This window comes from Silurus aristotelis, assembly GCF_946808225.1.
Source record: "Silurus aristotelis genome assembly, chromosome: 24".
NCBI lineage: Eukaryota > Metazoa > Chordata > Actinopteri > Siluriformes > Siluridae > Silurus > Silurus aristotelis.
The window spans coordinates 14,951,485-14,979,279 of NC_139597.1; the positions used below are offsets into that span (position 1 = coordinate 14,951,485).

At 37.9% G+C, this 27,795-nt stretch overlaps 1 protein-coding gene across 1 annotated transcript; it reads left to right on the forward strand.

Moving 5' to 3' along the window:
* scyl2 (SCY1 like pseudokinase 2) lies at positions 1–26,710 on the forward strand. The gene is made up of 18 exons (XM_083528367.1): positions 1–169; positions 5,524–5,719; positions 7,981–8,138; positions 12,786–12,930; positions 13,214–13,363; positions 14,103–14,324; positions 14,556–14,672; positions 15,304–15,429; positions 15,705–15,881; positions 18,263–18,385; positions 18,482–18,595; positions 18,688–18,820; positions 19,907–20,025; positions 21,036–21,136; positions 22,268–22,343; positions 22,431–22,520; positions 23,152–23,277; positions 23,422–26,710. Exons 2-18 carry the CDS (start codon positions 5,543–5,545, stop codon positions 24,034–24,036), a joined length of 2,769 nt encoding a protein of 922 aa, XP_083384493.1. The 5' UTR covers positions 1–169; positions 5,524–5,542; the 3' UTR covers positions 24,037–26,710.
* The last annotated feature ends 1,085 nt before the right edge of the window (positions 26,711–27,795 follow it).

Here is a 27,795-nt window from a genome sequence, read left to right on the forward strand (position 1 = left end):
GGAAGCTTTGAGAAGGTTTGAGACAAAGCCCGAGTGATTGTAGCTTTACAGAATGACTGCTTGTTTTGATGTAACTGACCCAGGCTTGGGTTTCTCCGGGCACTGCTGAGAATTTTTCTATTATCTTTACTGGAAATAATTTTACTGTCACCTGAGAAGGGATAAAAGGGTAAGAGCGAGTGAATGAGTGAGTATATTGGATATAAACAAAATAAAGTCCACTTCGTCGATTGTGCGTTCTTGTTTGACGAGCTAGCTCGATTAGCTTAGCCTTTTCCGCAGTGATAAGAGTGGAGGCTAAAAGCTAAGATCACTCGTACAACACGGTTTAATAACAACAACAATAATAATTATAATAACACGGTTTAAATACCTTGTGTATAGTCTTTTTTCTGCCTTTATGCTTATGAGACTGGTGTAGTTAATTATCACAGTACAGCAGGTGGGGAATCTCCTTAACCCTGACGGGTCTCTCTATTTACCCAAGATTTCATAATCCCCCAATGGATACTGTTTATTGTTTTATTTATTTTTGCTTATTTATTTTCCACTTTAAGAGAACTGAATTGCATTTCGAGGCCCAATGTGGATCTCAGTCCTGTACTATAAAAGAAGAAGAATTAAATTCTGCTTGACTGATTTACAAAGTTATAATTCTGGATCTGATTGCGTGATTGTGATGATATATATTAGAACCAGTGGTTAATAGATGGTTTCAGCTCTATAATACATTTCCACATCACAAATGCATGAATCAGCCGTGACGCAACCGAATCACGTGATTACATTTTCCTGTTCAAGGGCGTGAGCTAATCAGATAGCTAGAATGGGAAGGGGGCGGGGCTCCGCGCTACCCCTCTATTCATTTCAAAAGTATCTTTTTGGATTCACACCTCCAAGGTTCCAGGTTGACTCTTGGACTTACTTGGGTTTCTGCTGGGTTTCCTTCACGTTCTCAGGTTTCCTCTCATCAGCCAAAAACGTTCCAGCTTTAAAAACTTCAATGTGCTGTCAAAAAGTTCAGAGACCGTTTACAAGAAAATACTATATTTGCCTGTTTACACACAATCATCTTCAAAATAGTCCCCTTGCACTGCAATACAGCGCTCCCGGCATTCCTGCAACTTCTGGAATATGTCCTGGAAGTCTTCTTTTTGAAGCACATTCTGCGATTTGCGGTTCCAGATTTTCCGCATTTGGGTCAAAATAGCGACCTTTAAGCTGAATCTTCATCTTCAAGTAAAGGGTGAAGTTCTCCAGTTGCACAGTTGCACAGCTCCCGATGTACACGGGACAATGTTTTTCGCACACTGACTTATGAAGGTCGGTGCTCCCTGTGACTGTGCGTGCAGCCTTGTGCTGCCATCTGCTGGCGTGTTACAAAACTTGTCTCGAATTTTTTAATGCCACCTTAAATGATGTGTTCCTCGTTTCATTTCATTACATTTATAGCATTTGGTAGACGCCCTCATTCAGAGGGACTTAACATTTGTCATGCATACCATTGAGCAGTTATGGGGTTAAGGGCCTTACTCATCGGCCCAGGATTGGCAGCTTGGTGTGGCTGGGATTTGAACTCGCTACCTTCACATCCTTTTTCCAATGCCTTAATCAATAAGCTACCACCTTCTCATTGGATCTTCCCCAAAGCAGTTTGCTTAGTACCTTATCACTGGTGCTTTTGGGCCCTAAATTTGACCTAGCTGTCAGAAACACAACACAGAAAACAGCTAGACAGGGGTTCACTCAAATTTGAACCGGGGACCTCTTAATCCTCAGTCAAATGCTCTACCACTGAGCTTTACAGAGACTAGACTCCATCTTTATTGAAAAGTTTTATCCGAAAGTGGTTACTGGTTGCCAACAGAAAATTGTTCACCTGATCTTAAATGCAGATTGATTTCAGGAAGGGAGGAGCATACTGCCTTTCTTCTGTCAGTCACAATGACACTATCCAATCATGTGGGCATCTGCTGCTGACTCGCGTGTGTGGAAGAGGGTCGATGGTGCTCGTTATGGACCGTTCATTTTGAACAAGACATAAACGAGAGTGTTTGTTGGAGAGGAGATGTGGGCGTGTCCAAAATAGATTTGACTTTTGATCTGCTGTTAAAAGTGGATTGAGAGTGTGGAATTGGCCTAAGTTGCAGTATTAGGAAACGACCACTAGTAACTTCATACTATGGCGACTGTCAGTGATAAAAACACTGCATTTGTGAATGTATCACTATGCTGCATGCTATGAAAGACTCAAAATTTGCTAGTGGACATGTTTTTTATTTGTCTTACACGGCTACTGTATGTCCTGTATCTTGGCTGTCATCTTGATAAACGCTTGATGTAATTTAATGAGGTGACACCAGCCATTTGATCTGCTACAGAATCCCACTGTAGTGTTTGATTCCACTTTAGCAGACACTAGGTGTGTCAGAAAGATGGACACAGAAACTGCTGACTTTTTCTAGTGTGAAATCTTACCACAGGTTTGCTTTAAATATAAGACACCGTAGTCATTGCATTGGTTCATTTCCAACTGTAAGAGATCAATCGGATTTGGATAAACGTGTGCGTGTGGACCAGAGACTGGGAGTAATGATGTACAAATACTTCGTTACTGCACTTGAGATTTTTCTGGTGTCAGTATTTCACTTCATTATTTATTTTTCGGACAACTTTTCACTTTCGCTCATAAAAATTTTCCCACAAATATGTACTCTCTACTTACTTTTTCAAACCAGGCACGTTGCTTTAGTTCTAATCTATTTGGCAACATGATTGATGTTTCTTCCTTCTCACCGCTTTACTTTAACCTGAGTGAAAAAGTGTAGTCAGTACCTAAACTTTTACCAGAGTATTTTAAAACCAGAGTATCTCAAGTCAAGTCAAGTTTATTTGTATAGCGCTTTTCACAACAGACATTGTCTCAAAGCAGCTTTACAGAAAACAACAGTGAAGGTGAATGGTGTGCGTTTGTCCCTGATGAGCAGCCGTGGCGACAGTGGCAAGGAAAAACTCCTTTAGATAATATGAAGAAGAAACCTTGAGAGGAACCAGACTCAAAGGGGAACCCATCCTCATATGGGTGACATCAAGAGTTTGATCATAAATCTTTCAACAATACAGAACAATTTGTGATCAGAGTATCTGTACTTCTACTTGAGTGAACGATGTGTGTATTTTTGCCATATCTGGTGTGAACTGTGCAAATGACTACAAACTGACCTGTCAACTTGGATCTAGAAGCATAACACTCAATAACACTACTGGTATATTTTTATCCTAAGGTAATATTCAGACAGGCTGTTGTTACTGAGACAGATGTGCATTCAGGCAAATACGTGGAGACAGCTTGTCAGTTTGCTGCCTCCCAGTTTGCCTACTTATACTATGAACTAAAGATATGCATAATGAAAGTGTCTACTTGAGATCTTAGACCATTCGGGTACCAAGAGTATATTAATTTCAACATTCTATGGTTTGGAAAACCCAAATTCTAATCTCAGGTACTATTTAGGATGGATTATTCCAGAAATCTAAGGCTGTCTTATAACTGGGGCTTCGTAAGAGAAAGATCTGCCCTGTGTTGTAGACGTCACTATTCAAGGTACCAACAAACAGCATGCACCTGCACCTAGAAGTAGGTGTGGCGGATCATTATCAACCAAAGGTTCACTCTGGTACTGCGGCGTATAACCATTCAGTGCTTTATGTACAAGTCATGTTTTTTTTTTTTTTTTTTTTTTTTTTTTCTCATCAGTTGCTCAACTTATACATTTGTCTTTGCGAGAATTCTTGCCTAACCTTTTTTGGTTTCATTTATTTATTTTAGAAATTTGTATTAGATATTATATCGTGCAAAATTGATTTTGTAGATGCTACTTCCATTAGATTTTTTCAGATGCTACTTTTATTTAATTTATTTGTAAGTCGACTACTGCTAAACTAACGTTTTTTCAAAACATTTCGAAACCATTATTGAGCACTCACACTAACTGGTTTCCTGATACATGAGTGTTTGAATTGTAAAAACTTTTCATGTAGCTTTGTTTGATGTACATGTGGAATTTCTAGATTAGTAAACACTTTTAAAAGTAAGATCAAAATGCTTCGAGGCTCGGTTTATGTCACAATGACAGCTAAAATCTTTGAGACTGAGCTCGTCAGTGCGGCGTGGTTCCTATCGCTCTGCCTGAAATCAATAAACATGTTTCAGAGTGACCTGTGAATTAATACACAGGGAGGTTTTGGGTTTTTCAAGTTGTTTCATTTGACTTTTAAATCCCCCAATGCACATACAGTACAATATCATTCATCAAATATAGACCAGGCTTCTGCTTTTCTCCTGGTGTGGATCATTTTCTTATAACACAACACTTCCCATCAGATCTGTAATTCGCAAGGCTCCAGGCTGTGACTAAAAAGGTCGCAAATTAATTTGCAAATAATATTTTTGCAGAGATCGCCACCTGCGACTGTACACATTTACACGTTATGACCTTAAAATCATCTTGTTATGACTTAGGATTAGGACTGAAGAGTTTTCATGGCTGAGGTATGACCACGAGAACTAGAAAATGTTTTGCAAATGTTAAAAAAAAAAAAGCACTGGCAATGTCTCGTGCATGCGGACTGTCATTCCTATTTCATTCCTACATTAAATAGACCAGTTCCCTGGCCATGCTGTAAAAAGATGGCAGATGTACACGCTACAGGACGACTGGAAGTACGTGTTTAACATTTTTAAAAGTTCTTTATTGCGTGGCAGTTAAAAATATCATTTGGCAACCGATTTTTTTCTTAATCACTCGGCCTGATGAAGAATTGACGGGTATTTGTGTGATTTATCAGGCTACTTTAGAGCTCTAGTATAAAATGGAAGAAGGAAACTTTTTTGAGACGTAAGGGTGAAATTTTGAATGGATAAAATAAAAAGTATGGCTTTAATTTAATGTGATTTGGTCACAGTAGTAATGATGATGTACAGGGAGAGGAAGATATCTTGGTCGTCTTTTTTTTTTCTTTTTTTTTTTTTGTTCTCTCATGTTCTCCCTAGTCTGTATCGCACTGCCGGATTCGTCCATTTCTTCCGTTTTTTTTCCCAAACCCACAAACTCGTCTCACTGGCTTGTCAGTTCGAGAAACTCTGAACCCGTCGCTTTATTTCCCCTCTCCACAGTCTCAGAGGTCTCTCAACAGTGAGGTGTTTGTACATTCAGTGATTTGTAAGGCGAGTGAGAAAAAGCAGATGGGTGTGTGTGTGTGATGTTGTAAAGGAGAACACAAGTTAGTGAGAGCGAAATATTTGGCTAGGAAGAGAAGAGCGTGAGAGCAGAACACATAGCAGGGTGTCGCTTAGCACCTCAGGGCGACGGGGTGACTGTGCTAATTAACCTCGTCTCTCTTACCAAACGCAGTTAGTCTTGACTTATTTGGTATACACGGACACATACGTTAACGAGCGTGTGCGTGCACCTGGTGCTCTGTGATGGATTTTTTTTATTTTTTATTTTCTGATCCTTGTAGGTTGACAGGCGACCAAACCATGGAATCCATGCTCAACAAGTTAAAGAGCACCGTCACCAAGGTGACGGCCGACGTCACCAGTGCCGTGATGGGAAACCCTGTGACGCGGGAGTTCGAAGTCGGACGTCACATCGCAAGCGGAGGACCTGGAATGAGTTGGAGAATCTACAACGGCACGAAGAAGTCCACCAAGCAGGTGAGCAACAGGTCAAATCTCAACAACCAGGGTCCGGTGTCTGACACTCCGGTGTTCTGTGATTAGTTTCTCGAGGTCTAGAACCAGAAATGGTTGATGAGGGGTGTTAGATTGATTTCCTGCCAGCATGTACCTTGAGGGGTTTATATGAGAATCATTAAACATGTGTAACATGAGAATCTGATAAAAGTGAGACTTTAGTAACGTCAATATCAGTATGATGCTGTAAAACGCAAAAAAAAAACAAAAAACATTTTGTTGTTTTTATTCACTATATAACACCTTATCCTGTCAGATACAAGCTCTTATTAAATGCACACAGAGACATTGCGGGAAACAAAGTTCAGAAGGAAGTAGCAGCGACACACAAAGTGATGCATCAGTTAAAAAAAAATAACGTGTGCATCGGATACAAGCATTTGTATATTTATATATTATTATTAATAGATGTGCTCTACTTTTATAGTGTAGAAAGTGACCATTGATTTTAAATGACCAGTACTTTATATGTAGATTGATTTCTCAGGCGCGTTCTCTCAGCACCACCGCCGCTACATGAATTTGACGTATCGCAACCCTAAGGAGACCGAGGCGTGTCCTGAGATTCACATAACATTTAGATTAACATGCCAGAGGCAGAGCTGGATTTTCTTAGACACACAACTAGGGAAAAAAAAATACATCTGGTTTTATTTAATCTTTTTACCTACTTTGTTGTTGTTGGGGTTTTTTTTGCTCTAGAAGGACCATGTGCAGTGTTCTTAAGTGTAGTTAATGTCCATTTATAATTTAATGTTTGTCTGAACCCAAGAAATAAACCCAAAAGTAAACTATTTGTGCCTTATTTATTTGCCTAACATCATATTTTTTCCATTAAATCGTGTTGTGTTGAGTCGAATCGGAATCGGATTGCACCGCATCGCAATACGGGTAAATCGCAGCGCATCACATCGGTAGCTGCTTCATATGTATCGTGTCGTTGGCTATGGATCGAGATGCGAATCGCAGAATCTTGAGACTTTTGATATGCGAAGCGCAGAATCTTGAGACTTTTCAAGTGGACGTGTCTTGTTTTTCACGCAAGTTTCCCGATGGAATGGTACCATTTACCCAGATGAGGATGGGTTCCTTGTTGAGGCTGGTTCCCCTCAAGGTTTCTTCCTTATTAATTCTCTGGGAGTTTTTCTTTGCCACTGTCACCACTGGCTCACTCATTAGGGATAAACTTGTAGGGACTTACTTTTTATTATTTTATTGGGATTTATTTCTGTGAAGCTGCATTGGAACAATGTCTATTCTTTTAATTGTACAAATAAAATGTCTGATAACAAAAAAAAAACGATTAGTTCGCACAAGTTTTAACTTTATTACAGTATAATAATTAATTCTTCACATGTTCATAAGAGACGAACAAGAAGTGGCACAAGTGAACACAGGGTGTTGAAAAAAAGCTATTTGATGTGAACGAAATATTAAATAAACAAACAAAATAAACCAAAAGAATTTGAATACATAAATAGGTGTGAAAGCATCCTAAAAGCTTCGCATGCATAATCCAATTATTAGAAATAGTTGAATCCTGTTTAATCAATGAATAATGTAATTTTATTTAACACACTTTTTGAGAGCATCTGAAACACACAGATAAGGCTGCATGCAGACTTGGGTTTTGTTGGTTAAATGTGCAGCAACAGAAAGAAGTGATGCAACTGATTGTGACATGATTGTGACACAGTATGAATAATGGATAATATCGCTTTAGACACTGAGAAAGCACCTCTGGCGATTCGTCGCGTGGCGTTGCAGTGTACCGCATTGTCTACAGAGTAACTGTTGAATATTTATATTTCGCACTTAGCCTTTACAAATCGGGGCTGCTGGAAAATTCATTTATGACTTTAATTTCCATTTCATTAACATGTGATTATCAAAAGCAGAAGGTCCACATTTGAATGGTAAGATCACAGAGGCCTGTTTAGAGGCTTAACAGGAGGCCAAACATGTATTTGGAGTATAGAGGAGGGTTGTATTTCAGATACAGAAAAGGATCTGAGTAAAGATAAATAATTGTGTATTTTATTTTAATATGTAACAAATCGAATGTTTCGACTTGTAATGGAATATATTTTTTTATTTGTTACATCATAAAGATTGTGCATATTTAGTAAATTGGATTCCATTTGTCATGTGACCTCTGTTTTGGTGGACTCGAAGACCATCTTAATTTTCTTTGTTTTGAAAGTCGTGTTTTGTTCTTACAGGAAGTAGCAGTCTTTGTGTTTGATAAGAAGGTTGTTGACCGATATCAAAAGTTTGAAAAGGACCAGATCATCGATTCGCTCAAACGAGGAGTTCAGCAGTTAACACGCTTACGACACCCGCGTCTTCTCACGGTCCAGCATCCTCTAGAGGAGTCAAGGTAAACCACACCTACACTTAATCAAACACACACGTTTATCTCAGCGCTGTTCTTTGTTCTTTCTGTTCTCTGTTCCATAATTTATTGGCCAAATGGACTCATAAAGAAAATTTTTTATTTTTTTTTTGTAAACAGTAGTGTTTTTAAGTGTTAAGGCTTTCAGCATAAACACAGTTCTTGGGTGAAATAGCACCTCTTCTCTGTAGACTGTCATTAAAAGGCACAGCTCAGCTTTGGAGAAGTGACAATGAATAATTTATGTATGAAAACGAGAAACAGATAATAGGAACAAAAGCTATTCATCTCCTCATATTCAACGAATATCTGCATAATCCTGGTGCACAGTAAACTAGGGCTGAAACTAATCCTCAAGAGATAACAGACATTGTATCAAAGCAGCTTTACAGAATTTTTAAAGTTAAGGTGTCCATATAACAACACAAGGAGCACTGTGTTTCACCATGGGCCATTATTCCTGATGCACCACCTGGTAAACCCTGGCACACTCTGGACAGGTGTGTGTGTATATATGTGTGTGTGTATATATATATATATATATATATATATATATATATATATATATATATATATATATTTTCTTTTCATTAGAAAATGAAAGAAGCTAAACATGACTCAATCTCCCTCGGACTGGGGCTCCATGCAAGATCTCACCTCGTGGGGTCTCAATGATCCTAAGGAAGGTGAGAAATCAGCCCAGAACTACACGGGAGGAGCTGGTCAATGACCTAAAAAGAGCTGGGACCACCGTTTCCAAGGTTACTGTTGGTAATACACTAAGACGTCATGGTTTGAAATCATGCATGGCACGGAAGGTTCCCCTGCTTAAACCAGCACATGTCCAGGCACGTCTTAAGTTTGCCAATGACCATTTGGATGATCCAGAGGAGTCATGGGAGAAAGTCATGTGGTCAGATGAGACCAAAATAGAACTTTTGGGTCATAATTCCACTAAACGTGTTTGGAGGAAGAAGAATGATGAGTACCATCCCAAGAACACCATCCCTACTGTGAAGCATGGGGGTGGTAGCATCATGCTTTGGGGGTGTTTTTCTGCACATGGGACAGGGCGACTGCACTGTATTAAGGAGAGGATGACCGGGGCCATGTATTGCGAGATTTTGGGGAACAACCTCCTTCCCTCCCTTAGTGCATTGAAGATGGGTCGAGGCTGAGTCTTCCAACATGACAATGACCCGAAGCACACAGCCAGGATAACCAAGGAGTGGCTCTGTAAGAAGCATATCAAGGTTCTGGCGTGGCCTAGCCAGTCTCCAGACCTAAACCCAATAGAGAGTATTTGGAGGGAGCTCAAACTCCGTGTTTCTTAGCGACAGGCCAGAAACCTGACTGATCTAGAGAAGATCTGTGTGGAGGAGTGGGCCAAAATCCCTCCTGCAGTGTGTGCAAACCTGGTGAAAAACTACAGGAAACGTTTGACCTCTGTAATTGCAAACAAAAGCTACTGTAGCAAATATTAACATTGACTTTCTCAGGTGTTCAAATACTTATTTGCAGCTGTATCATACAAATAAATAGTTAAAAAATCATACATTGTGATTTCTGGATTATTTTTTTTTTTTTGGATTATGTCTCTCACAGTGGACATGCACCTACGATGACAATTTCAGACCCCTCCATGATTTCTAAGTGGGAGAACTTGCAAAATAGCAGGGTGTTCAAATACTTATTTTCCTCACTGTATATATATATATATATATATATATATATATATATATATATTATACACACGTGTGTGTGTGTGTGTGTGTGTGTGTATGTATGTATATATATATATATATATATATATATATATATATATATATATATATATATTTGTGTGTATGTATATACATACAGTACAGACCAAAAGTTTGGACACACCTTCTCATTCAAAGAGTTTTCTTTATTTTCATGACTATGAAAATTGTAGATTCACACTGAAGGCATCAAAACTATGAATTAACACGTGTGGAATTATATATGGAATTATATACATAACAAAAAAGTGTGAAACAACTGAAAAATGTCATATTCTAGGTTCTTCAAGTAGCCACCTTTTGCTTTGATTACTGCTTTGCACACTCTTGGCATTCTCTTGATGAGCTTCAAGAGGTAGTCACCTGAAATGGTCTTCCAAAAGTCTTAAAGGAGTTCCCCGAGAGATGCTTGGCACTTCTTGGCCCTTTTGCCTTCACTCTGCGGTCCAGCTCACCCCTAAACCATCTCGATTGGGTTCAGGTCCGGTGACTGTGGAGGCCAGGTCATCTGGCGCAGCACCCCATCACTCTCCTTCTTGCTCAAATAGCCCTTGATGTCTTCAGTGTGACTACAATTTTCATAGTCATAAAAATAAAGAAAACTCTTTGAATGAGAAGGTGTGTCCAAACTTTTGGTCTGTACTGTGTATATATATATATATATATATATATATATATATATATATATATATATATATATATATATATATATATATATATATATATATATATATATATATATATATATATATATATATATATAAATATGTATGTATATGTGTATACATAAAAAAAATAATAATAAAAGTTCGCCAAATTTTTCTCGCAATTCTGACTTTTTTTCTCACAATTCCCACTTTATATCTCGTAATTCTGAATTGTTATTTTTTTTTTTTTGCTGATCGGGCAGCGTCATCACCTCTGTCGTGCCAGGAATTTTTACACATTGAAAATAAAAATGGTTTGATTCAGGCCAAAAAAAACACCAACAACAAATTTTCTAATTTTGGGATCATTTCAAACTAAAACATGGTCATTTGAAATTGATTTTTATATTTTTATTTACGATTTTTTTTAAATATTTGTGTTTGCGTTTTGATGTAATGTGCCAATTAAATGCACTAATATGAAGACATATTCTTGTATACAATTTCAGCAATAAAAATGTAAATGTATTGTTCATTTTATGAGGCCCATCTTATTTTCTCTTGTGTATTTAGTATAGCTCTTTAATAAAGAAAAATCGCTTGTTTTCGATTTTTAAGTATTGCAATAAACATTTGGGCTTCATATTATATTCTCATTGAAGCATCGCAGAGTGCAAACTCATCTGAGACTAACTGCAAGTAAACCAATGAGAAATAATGAGAACTAAAATCCGACAAGAAATCAAATCTCAAATGAAAAATTTAAATCAAATGTCAACCGCAGAAGATTTTTAAACCCAGATCTGCCATCTATTTGTTTGTATGGAAGGATGTGGCCAAAATACTATAATTCTGTAAGAAATCATTTGGTAGTTTCTCTTTGTGGAACAGACAATTCTCACTGCTTGCATCACTCCGACCAATTATTTCTCAATGTTTTCTCACGTTTCTCTTTCTGTACAAAATAGTGACAGTCACATGATAGATAGAGTTTGAGTTTGTATCTTTGTGAAAAAGATGTGAAATATACAGTGAGGAAAATAAGTATTTGAACACCCTGCTCTTTTGCAAGTTCTCCCACTTAGAAATCATGGAGGGGTCTGAAATTGTCATCGTAGGTGCATGTCCACTGTGAGAGACATAATCTAAAAAAAAAATAATAATCCAGAAATCACAATGTATGATTTTTAAACTATATTTTTGTATGATACAGCTGCAAATAAGTATTTGAACACCTGAGAAAGTCAATGTTAATATTTGGTACAGTAGCTTTTGCTCTAGATCAGTCAGGTTTCTGGCCTGTCACTGAGAAACACGGAGTTTGAGCTCCCTCTAAAGATTCTCTATTGGGTTTAGGTCTGGAGACTGGCTAGGCCACGCCAGAACCTTGATATGCTTCTTACAGAGCCACTCCTTGGGTATCCTGGCTGTGTGCTTCGGGTCATTGTCATGTTGGAAGACCCAGCCTCGAGCCATCTTCAATGCTCTAACTGAGGGAAGGAAGGTTGTTTCCCAAAATCTCCCAGTCCGAGGGAGATTGACAGTCATGTTTAGCTTTTTCCATTTTCTAATGATTGCTCCAACAGTGGACCTTTTTTCACCAAGCTGCTTGGCAATTTTCCTGTAGCCCTTTCCAGCCTTGTGAAGGTGTACAATTTTGTCTCTAGTGTCTTTGGACAGCTCTTTGGTCTTGGCCATGTTAGTAGTTGGATTCTTACTGATTGTATGGGGTGGACAGGTGTCTTTATGCAGCAAACGACCTCAAACAGGTGCATCTAATTTAGGATAATAAATGTAGTGGAGGTGGACATTTTAAAGGCAGACTAACAGGTCTTTGAGGGTCAGAATTCTAGCTGATAGACAGGTGTTCAAATACTTATTTGCAGCTGTATCATACAAATAAATAGTTAAAAAAATCATATATTGTGATTTCTGGATTTTTTTTTGGATTATGTCTCTCACAGTGGACATGCACCTACGATGACAATTTCAGACCCCTCCATGATTTCTAAGTGGGAGAACTTGCAAAATAGCAGGGTGTTCAAATACTTATTTTCCTCACTGTATATAATGAGAACACCACTAGATTCACCCGCAATCTGGAGACAAGTGATCACAAGTGACGTCAAAACTTTTGAAAATAGTTCACCAGCTGTTACTGTTTATCATACTTAAGTCTCAAACTTTTTTCCTCTCTCTTTTTCCTTTCTTTTTATTTTTAGGGATTGTCTGGCATTCTGCACAGAGCCTGTGTTTGCAAGCTTGGCTAATGTACTGGGTCAGTGGGACAATCTGCCCAGTCCTGTTCCTACAGATATCAAAGAGCACAAACTTTTCGATGTAGAGACAAAGTATGGTTTACTACAGGTGAGACAACAGTGCCAGAGGCATTTTCTAGAATTTTTCTACACAAAAAATGTATATATAATATGTAATATATTTTATATACATTGATTTTACAGATTTGGTAAAATTAGGTTTGATTGTACTTGTCGATAACCAATTGATCAACTGAGATATATATATATATATATAATCTCAGTTGATCAATTGGTTATCGACAAGTACAATCAAACCTAATTTTACCAAATCTGTAAAATCAATGTATATAAAATATATTACATATTATATATACATTTTTTGTGCCCAGATATCGGAGGGCTTGTCCTTCCTGCACAATGGGGTGAAGATGGTGCACGGTAACCTGTGTACAGAGAACATCATCCTGAATAAGAGTGGAGCGTGGAAAATCATGGGCTTTGACTTCAGCATCTCTTCCAGCAACCCGTCTGACGCAGAGGTAAGAAACATTGTTTATAATATCTGTACTTAAAGCCCATTGCAGAATGTATAAATATATATAAAATGATGATCACCTGCCTTATATTTTGCTGCCAAAACAGTCCTGACGTTAAGCAGCATTAACTTCTTTAGCAATTTGAGATACCTTTATTAACAGATACTGACCCCTGCTGACCAGGAAAAGCCCACAAGAGCTGCAGTTTTGGAGATGCTCTGACACATCACTATTTGGCCCTTGTCAAATTTGCTCAAATCCTTACACTTGCCCATTTCTCCTGCTTCTAACACGTCAACTTTGAGGACGAAATGTTCACTTGCTGCCTAATAGATCCTGAAGAAAAAATCAACAGCAAAATCGCTGTATGTATGTCAGCACTGGCTGCCAAGTAAAGGAAAATATTACTGCAGCTTTTAGTGGAGTGCAAAACAATGCATTAAATCCCTAATCCAATGACTAAAAGTAGGTGAAGATTTCAAATTATCCGAGATCTCATTCATGATCATAAATAGTCATTAAAGTTAGTTCCAGCTATTTTTGGTATTATTATCTAAACAGAGTTCTGAAGTTCTGAAGAGAGGACATTTTTATCACAGACTTTGTTTTGCCATTTTGTTGCTACGCATGATCTTTTCCATCTTATTATATCGTATGATATGACCGTGCTTAAGGTGGATTGTCTGTCTTATAGAAAACTATTTAAAAAAAGACTTGCGCTGTGTTTTTTCTTGTGTTGTAGCCCAAATACGTATGTAAAGAATGGGACCCTAATCTTCCCCCTCTCTGCCTGCCTAATCCGGAGTACGTAGCTCCCGAGTACATCCTGTCAGTCAGCTGTGAGACTGCCTCTGACATGTACTCACTGGGTGTGGTCATGCATGCAGTCTTCAATGAGGGCAAGCCGGTGTTCCAGGTCAATAAGATGGATATTTTCAAGAGTTTTAGCAGGCAACTAGACCAGGTGAGACCTGGCTAAAGTGTTAGTAAATATCTTCAGTCGATCAAGACTCTGCATGATGAGTGAATTTGGTTAATTTTTTCCACTTATTCATACAGATGTTTGGGTTTCTGATACCATATGCTTCACTGTTCTGTATAAAAATGAACACATCAGCTTTCTAGTGCAAGCGACAAATGCCCAACTCATGAAATCATATTTACCTGAAGCCAATCCCTTTTCTGTCTCTTCCAGCTGAGTCGCCTGAGTCCAGGAGTGCTAAGTAAGATCCCAGAGGAAGTGCGAGAGCATGTGAAGATGCTGCTGAGCGTCACAGCCAACGTGAGACCAGACGCAGACCAGATGACGAAGGTGAGATCCTGTTCTCCGGGCTTTCGAACCCCTTTCGCTCGGCAGCAGTTGATCTAATCCAGCTCGTTAACAGTGTAAGCAGGAGTGTTGGTCACATTGCAGCTGAAATCGGACAGGCCAAGTTGCGTAATTTAACCACGAATTATGTAAGACAAGTAAAATATTGTGTCATTTTCTGCAAAGGGGCAGAAAATTCCTGGAAACTTTCTATGGAAACTTTGTCTGGGGAATTTGGGAAATATGCCAAGTTGAAAACTTCTCAGGAATTTATGGTAACTGTATTATATAAAAACATAAATATCTACATTTTGTCTGGTCATAAACCGACATGCATGCAAACTAATACAGATTTTTAAAAAAAATCATTTTTCTATTAATCGTAAGTATAGTTTTTTTGCCCAATAGCTTACACACAGCACAAGGAAGATTTAAACATACATTTTTAATAATATTTAAATATGGATGATGTGTGTTATTTTATGGAGGAATACACTGTGTGTGTGTGTGTGTGTCTGTGTGTGTGTGTGTGTGTGTGTGTGTGTGGGCGTGGGAACTGTATAAAAACCAGATATAAGCTGTCTGTGTGTGCTTTTTATATTTTTAATGATTTTTTTTTTTTTTTTTTTTTTAGATCCCGTTCTTTGACGATGTGGGAGCGGTGACGCTGCAGTATTTTGACTCCTTGTTCCAGAGAGACAATTTACAGAAGTCACAGTTCTACAAAGGTCTCCCGAAAATCCTTCCCAAGCTGCCCAAGGCAAGGAAGAGTGACCATATGATCTCTAATAATCATTTCCTGTTAGTTTCTGGCTGTCTGAAACCAAATCCTTCATCTTCTCAGCAGGAAATGAGTGTAGTTTGTAATTCGGCACACTTCCCTGATTTAATGGTTCATTTGCCAGGAAATATTTGACCTCTGCATGTATAATACACTTTTTTTTTATATTTTGTTTTGGGTTATGATTGGGTGTTTATGTCTGTACTCTGACTGTATCAGTCTGTGTGACCGACCCTTGTTGTTCTATTCTACAGAGAGTTATAGTTTACCGGATCCTTCCAGCCCTCACATCTGAGTTTGTGAATCCCGACATGGTGCCGTTTGTGCTGCCCAACGTGCTGCTCATAGCAGAAGAGTGCACCAAAGAAGAGTACATACGTCTGATCCTACCCGACCTTACCCCAGTGTTCAAACAACAAGAACCTGTTCAGGTGCAAATGCGCACACTTACACACGTGTTGAAAGCAAAGAAGGGTAGATGATATTGATGAGGTAAAAATGGTGGTTCAGTTTAGTTCTGAATTTAGGTGTAGTATGATTTTTTTTGGTGGTTCTTTAAATAATGTTAAATTTTTTAATTCATTTTGGACATTGCACATCTGCACTCCATGAACTCCATGGAAGTCTTGGGTAGTGTCTTAATTTATTACTTCAATGAACTTTTGAATGGCGTTTCATAGAAATATAAATTTAACTCCTTTCCCCTCCACAAACCTTTATAGTGTAAAATAGTAGAGATAATTCTACAATGCTAAAAACTACTGTTCCATTGAATATCCAGCAAAGTGTTCATGAAATTCTGAATGCTGAATCAGACTTGCATGTGAGAACCTTCAGGACGGTGTGTAAATTCCAGCTAAAGGTGCGTGTTAAAAAATTAGCAAATATTTATTATTAAATTTAAATGGTTAAATCAGGAAAAACATATTATTCCTACTGTGTACTTTATATTTCGTCCCTGAGAGAAACATTGAATTTAGTGTTCCCTGATTTATTAAATAAATCAGAAACCTGAACACTAGCGATTAGTAATGGATATTTTCACAGGCACACACACACACACACACACACACACACACACACACACACACACACACACACACACATCCTCACAACTGGCCTATTCTTTCCCCAATGGATAAATGTCCTCAATTTTTCTTCTGACCCTTCTTATTTTCCTCCCCTTCCTTCATGCTCTCAGGCCAGCAACATGGTAAGTGGTCCTTATAACTGGAAGATCAGAGTGTTGTGATCATTCCAATATTTTGGTTTCATCGTTCAGTGTTTTCTCTAGTTTCCAGTATTTACATCATTAATTATAAAATGAAGTATTCATCACTTACATCTCTCTCTCTCTCTCTTTCTCTCTCTCTCTCTCTCTCTGTTTCTTATATATGTGTTGTAGCAGCTCGTTCTAAAATTAGGTGATGATGTAGTTAGTAATCTTCCTTTACACCTATTAGGCATAACATTTTGACATTATGACCGGTGAAGTGAATAACACTGAAATCTCTTCATCATGGAACATTTTGTCCTTAAATTGGGCAAGAGTAAGTCCTTGAGCGAGTTTTATGAGGGCCAAATTGTGACGTCTAGACGACTGGGTCAGAGCATTTCCAAAACTGCAGCGCTTAAGGGCTTTTCCCGGTCTGCAGTGCTCAGTGTCTATTCTATAAAAATTGTCCAAGAAAGGAACAGTGGTGAAATGCGACAGGGTCATGGTTGGCACGTGGGGAGCAAAGACTGACCCGTGTGGTCCGATCCAACAGACAAGCTCCTGTAACTCAAATTGCTAAAGTTAATGCTGTTGATACTCGACGGGTCAGAACTGTTTTAGCATCAAGAGGGGGACCAACACAATATTAGGCAGGTGGTCATAATGTTATGCCTGATTAGTGAATTCCATATTCAGTGAAAAACTAATTGCACATTAGTTGGCAGGTCTAAACATTTTTATTTTTATTTTTTTCTTTAATTGTGTGTAATGATTATTTCTGAATAGTGCTTAAAAAAGAATCAGTTTTGCTTTTCATTTATAATAAATAAAAAAAACACTATGCAGAACAGGACCTTCTCCTTGACTACATTGTGCTTTTTTTATTTTTATTTCTGCTATTCTGATACTTTAGTAATCTTTAGTAAGTAAAACAATTCATGTCTTTTAGTGGTAAGTTATCATCTCCCTTAAATATCAGGAATAAAACATGATGTGCTTTATTGAATATACAATAAAAGGATGGTGTAAAGTCCTGTTACACTCCAAAATTTTCTAATTTCCTAGAACAGCAGTCTTGGAGTGTTTTATTTCTTTTATGCCAGAGCCGTAGTTTTTTTTTACTATAATTTCTATTTATATTATGGCAGATAAAAGAGGACTTGACCAGACTTTTTGCAGCTTATCGTGCGTTGAAAAATAGTTCTAAAGGGTTTACAGTGGACACTCCATCCACAAATATGAAATAAACCTCTCCTCACAGAAAGCTTTATCATGTCCAATGTTTAAATAACAGCACATTTTGTAATAATTACATTTATGTGGCACATCCCGTATAAAATCCATCCTTGTCAAATAGCTCTTACTATAGAAACGATATCATAATATTAATATAAATCTGTAGCTAGTTGCTCTGATTTAGAAAAGGAATCAGCAAACAGATTTTAGATTTCAGCAGCGCTGTGGTATAAATCAGAGTCCTTATTGCTGGAGACTGTGAATAATACTGTCTCTCTCTCTCTCTCTCTCTCTCTCTCTCTCTCTCTCTCTCTCTCTCTCTCTCTCTCTCTCTCTCTCTCTCCCCCCCCCCCCACTCAGATACTTCTAATATTCTTACAAAAAATGGACCTGCTTCTGACCAAGACGCCAGCCGAGGACATCAAAAACAGTGTGTTGCCAATGGTGTACAGAGCACTAGAAGCTCCCTCGATTCAAATTCAGGTAACCATGCACTGAAATAAAGCATGTAGGCTAAGGGAATCCATCACAGTACCACGTATGTTCAAAACTTACGTTTTAAAATGATTTTGTTTGCAGGAGTTGTGCCTGAATATTATCCCCACCTTTGCCAACCTGATCGAATATCCTTCCATGAAGAACGCGCTTATCCCTCGGATCAAAACGGCTTGTTTGCAGACGTCCTCCCTGGCTGTGAGTTCAGCAGGATACAAAATGTATCTGAAACATGCTTTTTTCCCCACGTTCGCTTTCCTGAAACCGTTTGTGTGGCCTTCTCTCGGCAGGTGAGGGTGAACTCCTTGGTGTGTCTTGGGAAGATTCTGGAGTATTTAGATAAGTGGTTTGTCATCGACGAAATCCTGCCGTTCCTACAGCAGATACCTTCCCGTGAACCCGCAGTCCTCATGGGCATTCTGGGTAATTGGGTTTCATTATGATACAGATGCACTGAGAATTAGTTTTTTTTATACTCTGATGTAGATGATTGTAGTCTGTGACTAATGGCTGCTGTGAGGGTCATCACTAATGAGGACCAAACAACAGAAAATAATGAGGTATCCCAAAACGATGCTGAAAAATAATTTCATGGCTGCTAGGAATGGTTCATAGCAGCGATGGTAAGATTCACTGATTTGCTCTAGAAAAGTGTGCATCAGATGCAAGTTGGCATTTGTATAACAATGCATCGTTTTTTTTTATTTTTTATATTTGTGTCAGTCAAAAACGATCTAGTTATATAAAATTATTAGTAGATGCGCTTTCGCTTTTATTATTTAGAAAGTGAGCAATCATTTGTGACCAATATTTTTTATGTAGATTGATTTCTCTCGCTAAAAACAGTTTCTCAAGTGCGTTCTCTCAGCACCACTGCTGCTACGTGAATGACGCATCACAACACTACGGAAACCGTGGCGTGTCCTGAGAGTCACATAGAATACAGATTAACATGGCAGAGGTAGAGCTGCATCTTCCTGGAGACAGAACAGGAAAATAACATCTTTTTTTTCCCTTTAATTTCTTTTAACTACAAAGACCTGTTTGCGAAAGGGCCATGCGTTAAAAGTCAGAAGGCACTTAAGTAAATTGATGATTTGCTGTCTGTCTGAACCAAAGTAATAAAAGTGTACTATCAGTACCATATTAAATTGCATAGCATCATGTTTTTACTATTGCATCGTATTGCATCGCATTGTGTAAAATTAAATCAGAATCGAATCGCACTGCATAGCAATGGGGTTAATTTTAGCACTTCGCATTGGTAGTTTTTTTTATACAATGTGTGTGTCTTTAATGTATCGTATTATTGTCTATGTAGTGAGATGCAAATCGCATCGGTCTTAGTTTTGAAGATGCACATCCCTAGTTTATATACATATTTGCAAGCTGTTAGAACTAGTTTGTGTCTGTTTAATTCCTTTTTTTTTATTATTAGCATTATTATAATTTTTTTTATTAATATTTTATATATATTTTTTTTTTTTTTTTTTTTTTTTTTTACTACAGGCATCTATAAGTGCACATTTACCCATAAGAAGCTCGGCATCCCAAAAGAGCACCTTGCAGCAAAAAGTCTGCCGCATCTGGTCTCACTTAGTATCGACAACAACCTTAATCTCAACCAGGTAAACACACGCACGCACACAAAACACTGAAGATATACATATTTACTTCCTATTACAAGATAATGAATATAGCCCATTTTAAACGTAAAATCTTTTAGCAAATTGCAAAACTGTAAATGAAATGGGGACGTTTGAAACTTTTTTTAAGGGACACATACATGGTCCTTTTGTTTCTATGCAACAAATTAGTTAATTTAACAGTATAAAAATTCACATTGACCAAACAAATACAGAAGTTACTCTACATTTTTATTGAAAAAATAAAATCCTCTAATGAATAACAGCATTATACACTCTCGCTAGATGGAGATTTCTTTCTGACCTTGTGATACAGTTCATCCCAGAGCAGCTCAATAGGAATTAGGTGCAGTGACCTTGCAGGCCATTCCATGAAAGATAACACTCCAGCCGAATACGTGCTCTCTAAATAACGCTTACAAAGCTTTGATGTACTGTACACTTCGGGTTATTGTCTTGTTGCATGGTGAAGTCCCAATTAGTCGCAGTCCAGACAGAATTGTGTGGCGTTGAAGTATGTAATGGTTGCCATGTTGGCTCAGTATTCCTTACAATATTTAACTTCCATGTAGATAATGAGTTCGCAATGAGTTAAGTGTACAGAAACGTGTAAAGCGAAATGTGTCATAGCTACGTCTTTCATCCGGAACATATATATATATATATAATATTTTATATATATATATATATATATATATATATATATATATATATATATATATATATATATATATATATATATTTGTATACCCTTATAAAATGAAATATAAGATCTGATTACATTAAATATATTTGCACTTGGTCATTTTTGCAGTGCATAAAACATTAATGTTATATAAATAAACTCCATTGATTGTCTAAAATATTGTTCAATGTACCATACATAATGAGTGTATGCTTGCATAGTAAGTTCTACACACACACACACTCACACACACACACACTGCACCTGTTGTATCCCTTTGATTTATCCAGATCACTGTGTGTTTCAGTTTAACTCGTTCATGGCCGTGATTAGAGATATGCTGAGTCGAATGGAGGCAGAGCACAAGACCAAGCTGGAGCAGCTCCACAGCATGCAGGAGCAGCAAAGGTGCCACTTCTCACTCTGATCTCACAAAAACATTCACAAAAGCAAAAATATTTCGTTTTCCCAACAATGCGTGATCATTAATAAAAATGATAATAAATTGTAATCATTAAAACAGATTTATGCTGATGCACCAGATACACAGAGGAGAATTTTTTGCTATATAGCTTTTCTATAGGCTTTTCTTTCTACATTTAAATGTAGGTCGGGATGTCACGACACTCAGGGTTTGCGATATATATCATGCGATAATATCGTAATTGTTGTTTTAATGATATGCAAAATCACTATCGAGTATGTCCCTCAATTTCAGTAACCAATCAAAAGGCTGAATGAAGTGTTGACACTGAGTTCACTGAATGTTGTGTACTAGTGAGCGGTGCTCACATGCACAGCGCGGTGTAGCGCGACAGATTGCGGTGTTTGACAAAAGTTAAAACGAGCAAAGAAACCGTGAGAAGAGAAGATACACCAGTAACCTCACAATCCACGCAATAATTAATTCTTACACGTGGATCGCCATCACCAGCATGGGGGTGGTTTGGTTTTGAAAGGTCAGCTGTTAGTTGAAGGATGACCGATTTCTTTTACCATCTTTGAATTCCCACTGTACTGAATATTAGGATTATGAAAAGGTTCGCGAGTCAGCCGAACTGCAGCAGACGGTAAAATGAAAAAAGAAGTACACAAATGTTTTTTTTTTTCTTCAGTAAAGAGATTTAAACCTTCTTATCGATACTAGTCTCATTATTTGACTTTTTTTCGCCACAAGGTACCGGATGAAATAACATTGCTTGAAGTTTTTACCATGTAGTAGCATAAATTGAAAGTGTATCACGTCTAGATTGAAGTGAAGAATTGTGGGTATTGGCTAGGTCAAACTGACAGTTTTAGTCCAAAGAGGCTATTTTAATGAATTTCAGGCTTCGTTATAAGATGCGAGTCATGCTGAAATTTGTAGGTCCTTTTTGGCACCACTTAGGCGTAAGTCAGCATTTTGCTGAGAGAGCGAGAGCGAGAGAGCTGACTTGCTGACTTGCTGACTCATCTCTCAATTTACAGGAACACATACTATTTTTAATTAATTATCATCTAACATTTTCATTAGGAATAATGCCATTTTCTTATTTATAGAAGCCTTAACCTCAACCAAATAAATCCACCAGAAGAGACAAAGAGCAACCCCAGTCCACCCAGTAAAGTTCGCGATGTGAGTGCTGTTATAGCTCTTCTTATTTATATCTGAATTGTTGCAATGTCGCACCATAAAGAACCGACCTGTATGTGTTTCTCTCAGATTGACGACATCTTCGGTGCGAACTCAGCGTGCACAGGAGTAAACGGCAAAGAGAACGGGTCCTCCACTGCCCCTTTTCAGCCCTCTAGAGTAAGTCTGTGCAGTACAGAATGTGTGTGTATGTGTAAATATATATATAAGAGGTGTACTGGTACAATAAATGTACTGTTTGGTACGTACCTCAGTTTTTAAGTCACTGTTCGTGAAGACCGAGGTGTTTCACATAGAATAAAGATTAACATGGCAGAGGTAGAGCTGCGTCTTCCTGGAGACAGAAAAACAACATCTGGGTTTATTTAATCAGTTTTTTCTTATTTTATTGCACTACAAATACCTGTTTGTAAAAGGGCCATGTGTTAGTAAGAAGGCACTTAAGTAAATTTATGATTTGCTGTCTGTCTGAACCCAAAAGATTAAAGCAAACTGCCTTTACCACATTGAATTGGATAATTCACAATGCATCAAAGTGTTATTAGTGGATGAAAATGAGTGAATCGTTGGCTATGCATCGAAATGCGAATCACACCGGTTTCAGTTATGGAGATACACATCGCTAGTGCCCATAGGCTCGAAATTTTGCTACCAATGCTGACTGAAATATGAAACATAAAGTTGGTAAAGTGTGTTTGTTTACCTAAATGGATGTAAAATTCACTATAGTTTTCGATGTCAGTCTCACCACACTGTCGTGCTTTATTCTTGATTAATTTTTTTTGTTTAGGTGTCCCTCACTCTGGAAGAGAAGCAGCGCTTGGCTAAGGAGCAGGAACAAGCGTCCAAACTGAGAAATCAGCAGCCTCTGGCCCCACAGAACATCAAACCCACTACAACATCCACAGCTGGACAGGTTTGTCAGATGATGAAGTTTGTGCTTAAATATATGCAATCTTTTTTTTTTTTTCTTTCAGAATTGTGAGGTTTTTGTAAAAACCAAATGTTGTTTAAGAACCTCAGATCATAGAGAATACGCAATGCTTTTGTTCTTTCCCAGGCTAAAGACTTGACCAGCAGTCTCCTGAACAACATGACCTCGCTGAACAGTCTCTCGCTGACCTCCGGCCCTCGCACAGCACCCATGCAGACTTGTGCACTCTCATCTGGCTTCTCCTCCACAGCCTCTATGGCCCCCATTAGCAATGGGCCTAATTCTCCAATGAGCTTCCAAGCAGGAGGCATGGGTATGCGCCCTGCAGCACCCGGCCTCTACGGAGGCATAGCCGGCACCAGCAACACACCGAACTTCAATGCCCACTCGCAGAACCAGAATCAGTCCGGCAAGCCGCCCGACTTGTCCGCCCTGGACTCTTTGTTTTCAGCTAACAAGCCCAAAGTCAGCCTTAACCAAATGGTCCCCAAACCAACTGCAGGCACCACAAGCTCTCCCTGGATGAACCAGTTTGGTACAGGCCAACCCTCTCAGACTGCACCCATGCAGGCAATACCAATGGGAATGACAGGGGTGCAAGGAGGATTTGGAATGCAAGCTAACCCTTTCTTCAGCCCCCAGAACTTCTCACAACCTAATGCTGCTGTTCCCACCATGAAAACAGGCATGCTAAAACAGAGCATGTCGGTCAATAACGACCTGAAAGACCTCTTTGGTTAAAAGGCTCCTTGTTTCCATTTGCCTAATGAAAGGAAGGTTAAAAAAGAGGAATCAATACCATCCTTTTTTTTTTTTTTTTTTTTTTTTTTTTATTTATTTATTTTTTATTGTGCTGGACCTTGCAGTCAATCAGAGGTTGATTTTAGAGGTTGATTTCAGAGGTTGATCACCAGCCTTAACCAAGCAGGGTCACATGTCACACTAGTGTCTTTGCACTTGTTTTACTGTTATCTGTCTGAACACTGCACATTAGGCATAAATGTGTTCTTATGTTTTTTCGTTCTTAAATTTCACACACACACAAATATTCCTCAAATAAGGAGAAGACGCAGGTAACGGAAGTGCTTCTCCTGGTCAGTTTGCTAGAATGGAAAATAATGAGGAATTTGCGGTTTGCTCACTTTACACCGACCTCTCGGTGGAATTTTAGAAGCACACGCAAATTGTAATCACGAGTGGGCTATGGATTCTCTATTCTTAAAAAAAGATATCGAGAAAGCAAATGGAAAAAGAATGAGTAACAGCATGGGAGTCAGTGGGGACAGCTGCAAAATAATCAGCACAGTTACTGGAAAGCATCTGATGACAGTAGGTTTCAAATTTAGCTTTTTTCCCGGCAATGAAAAACGGCGAACAAACTTCTGGTGTAACTTTTGCTTAAACCTGAAATTATTTTCGTCACATATTCTGTATAACGAGGTCAGACATTTGCACTGTTTTTTATGGTTCCATGCTCACACTCACTGAGTGTTCTTTCTTATACTGTGAGTTGAAACCTGCCCAAGCATTTATCTGAGTTTTTAGGAGAGTTGACACAATTGGCGATCCATTTCTTTTTTTTTTTTTTTTTTTTTTTTTTTTTTTTTTTTTTTTTTGAAATCAAATTCATAGTATAAGAACAATTCAATCAACTTCAGTGCATCAAACAGCAATCGTATTATAATTCAGTTTTCCCAATGGCTTTCAATCATATTGCAATGCAACAATCCAGTTTGATTTCTAACATTGGAAATCATATTTTGACTGATGCTTGATTCCATATTGATTTTTTTTTAAGACATTCTGCTGCATCAGAACAAAAACTAATGAATGCAACGAGAAATTCCCTTAATTGATATCAAACAAAGGATGTATAATGGATTGATGCATACTGTAACACTGATTAGTTTCTTGTTTAAGTTACACTGGTTGATGGAATAATGCTTCAACAATGTTTGCATAGAATCTTTTTTCCATTAGTGGTTATGTAAATTATACCGAACCACATTTTCCATATTTCGTGTTGGAGAAGTAAATCTGGTTTGCAATAATCATGTTGATCCAAAGGAGCTGTTCAGATTTTAAGCATGTAGTGTTTCAGAAAAGGACCACATTCACACACATTGGTGCAAATGTGATACCTCTTGTGTGAATGTGAACCTGAGAAAGGATGATGTGTGAGTATTTTTTATTTTTAGAATAGAATGATGGAGAATGTTAGTTTTTTGTTGTTTTTTTTTACACCTAATGCTGGAGTTATTATAAACTAACAGTGTGCGATGGTTTGAGTTCGAGCAGAACAGAACAAATGGTTGTTGCAGCGCATGTCTTAGTTCTAGAAATCGATCAGGGAAGATTTCTCTCTGGGTATAAATTGGAATCTGACCACTTCGAAAGCCTTCAGTGAAATGTAGCCTTGGTGTGGGTTTTGCGTCTGGCTTTGCGTTCGTCCAACTGTTTGTGCAACTGATTTGTATTTAGTGTTTGCGGTTCTCGTTACTGATTTTCACTGGAGTCACGTGACCGTAGCATCGACGCTGAGCCGATTCAGATGCTTTATGAAATAAAGAAAATAAAAAGAATAATCACACATAGACCAACTGAACCTTTTATTTTTTATCATGACCAAATAGATATCATGAGACTCTGTATTATATTTACATATCATAGAAATTAATTGTACAGTAAAGTGAAATTTATTTGACATTAGTTAAGAGGTTTTTTTAATATATTATCACTTGGGATCACTTTCATAAAAGGGACCTCTGAGTACAAGAGTAGAAAAAAGAAAGAAGCCTTATGAATAGAGGTGTGCAATAAAAGGTCTTGGAAGGGTTTTGGTAAATTGGCTTGAAGTCAACGTGCGTTTTATTACATATGGTTTTGGTATGAGGACAGAATCAAACCTATCGAATACACAGTTTCATTTAAGCATCGTTATTAAAGATTCAGCAAAAAAGGAAGTCCACAAACTTGAACTAAAAAAATCTTTTTTTCTTTCATCTATTTTGAAAGTGTTTATTTCTCTGATCTGGTTTCATTGTTAGTCATTTGACCTCTAAATCAAAGATGATAAAAAAAAAAGAAAAAAAAAAAAAGAAGCAAAGCCTATTCTTCTATCTTTATATTATACCAATGTAATATGTGTACAGTGTGGCACTTTTGTGAACTTTGTATCGTGTTATGAGATTGTACTGTCTGAAGTTTGATGAAAATCTGTAAATATCTCTCAAACACACACACACACACACACACACACACACACACGCCGACGTTCTCTTTGAAGCTTTTCAGTCATTTTGTCTAACTGATTTGATTGTGTAGATTCTTAATGACAGTGTATAGTTTTGGACAGAAAAAAATCGATTTGAAGAATAACCAAAAGGTTTAAATAAAGATCTTCAAACAGCAAGAACTTTTCTTTTTTTAATGATTTTCTGATCATTATTAATGACTCTCAGAAATCGTAAACCTTGAATGAGTGTATTGAATTTACTTTTCATTTTAACATAGTTGAAAATGAAAAGTGTCTTGGTTTACGGTGACTGATGAAGCTGATGTCTTTTTTAGTCCTAACACTGAATAAATCTTTGTACAACAGCTCCTATAAAGTGACAGACAGCATCTGGGCATCATGGGCATGTGTGAGGACTTGAGTGACTCGTACACATAATAATGAATCATCTTCTTACAATGGCTCCTATAAAGTACATGCTATAGCATTAGACAGCAACCGAACACCCAGTTTTTAAAGTCGATGTGTTGAAAGCAGGAAAAAAGTACCTGAATTAATTTTATAAAAGCCAAATTGCGATGACAGGGTCAAAGAGTCTTCAAAATGGCAGTTCATGTCCCCCCAGTTCTTATTTTCAGTCTGCCTGGTAAATACCTATCAAAAGTGACCCTTAGAAATGACTACTGGCGAACACCTTTGTGTATGTGGAGCAAAGGTTAACTCATTTGGTTCGAGCCTGTAAAATTTTAGCTACTGCAAAGCTGTTGCTGCAGAAAAAGCTATTGTTAGACCTGATCGAAAGGTGTCTAAAACAGTGTTATAGCTTGTTTTGTATAACTGCAGATGTTCAGAGTGCCCATGCTAATTTCTGTTTAACACAGAAAGCACCTAGGGGCATGTGAGCATTAGAAGTGGACGATGAAGGAGCAATGGAAGTAGCTCTTGTTGATGTTTAACATGTTCTTTTATGTCAAGTCTGCATATTACACTATGACCACCTGCCTAGTATTGTGTTGGTCCCCCTTTTGCTGCCAAAACAGTCCTGACTCATGGAGCATTAACAGCGTTAACCTCTTCAGTAATTTGTGCTACAGGAGCGTGTCTGTTGGGTTGGACCACATGGGACAGCCTTTGCTCCCCAGGTGCCTTAAAAGAGCCTTGCCTGCCCATGACCCTGTCGCCGGTTCACCACTGTTCCTTCCTTGGACCACTTTTGATAGATACTGAGATGCTCCGACCCAGTCGTCTAGACATCACAATTTTGT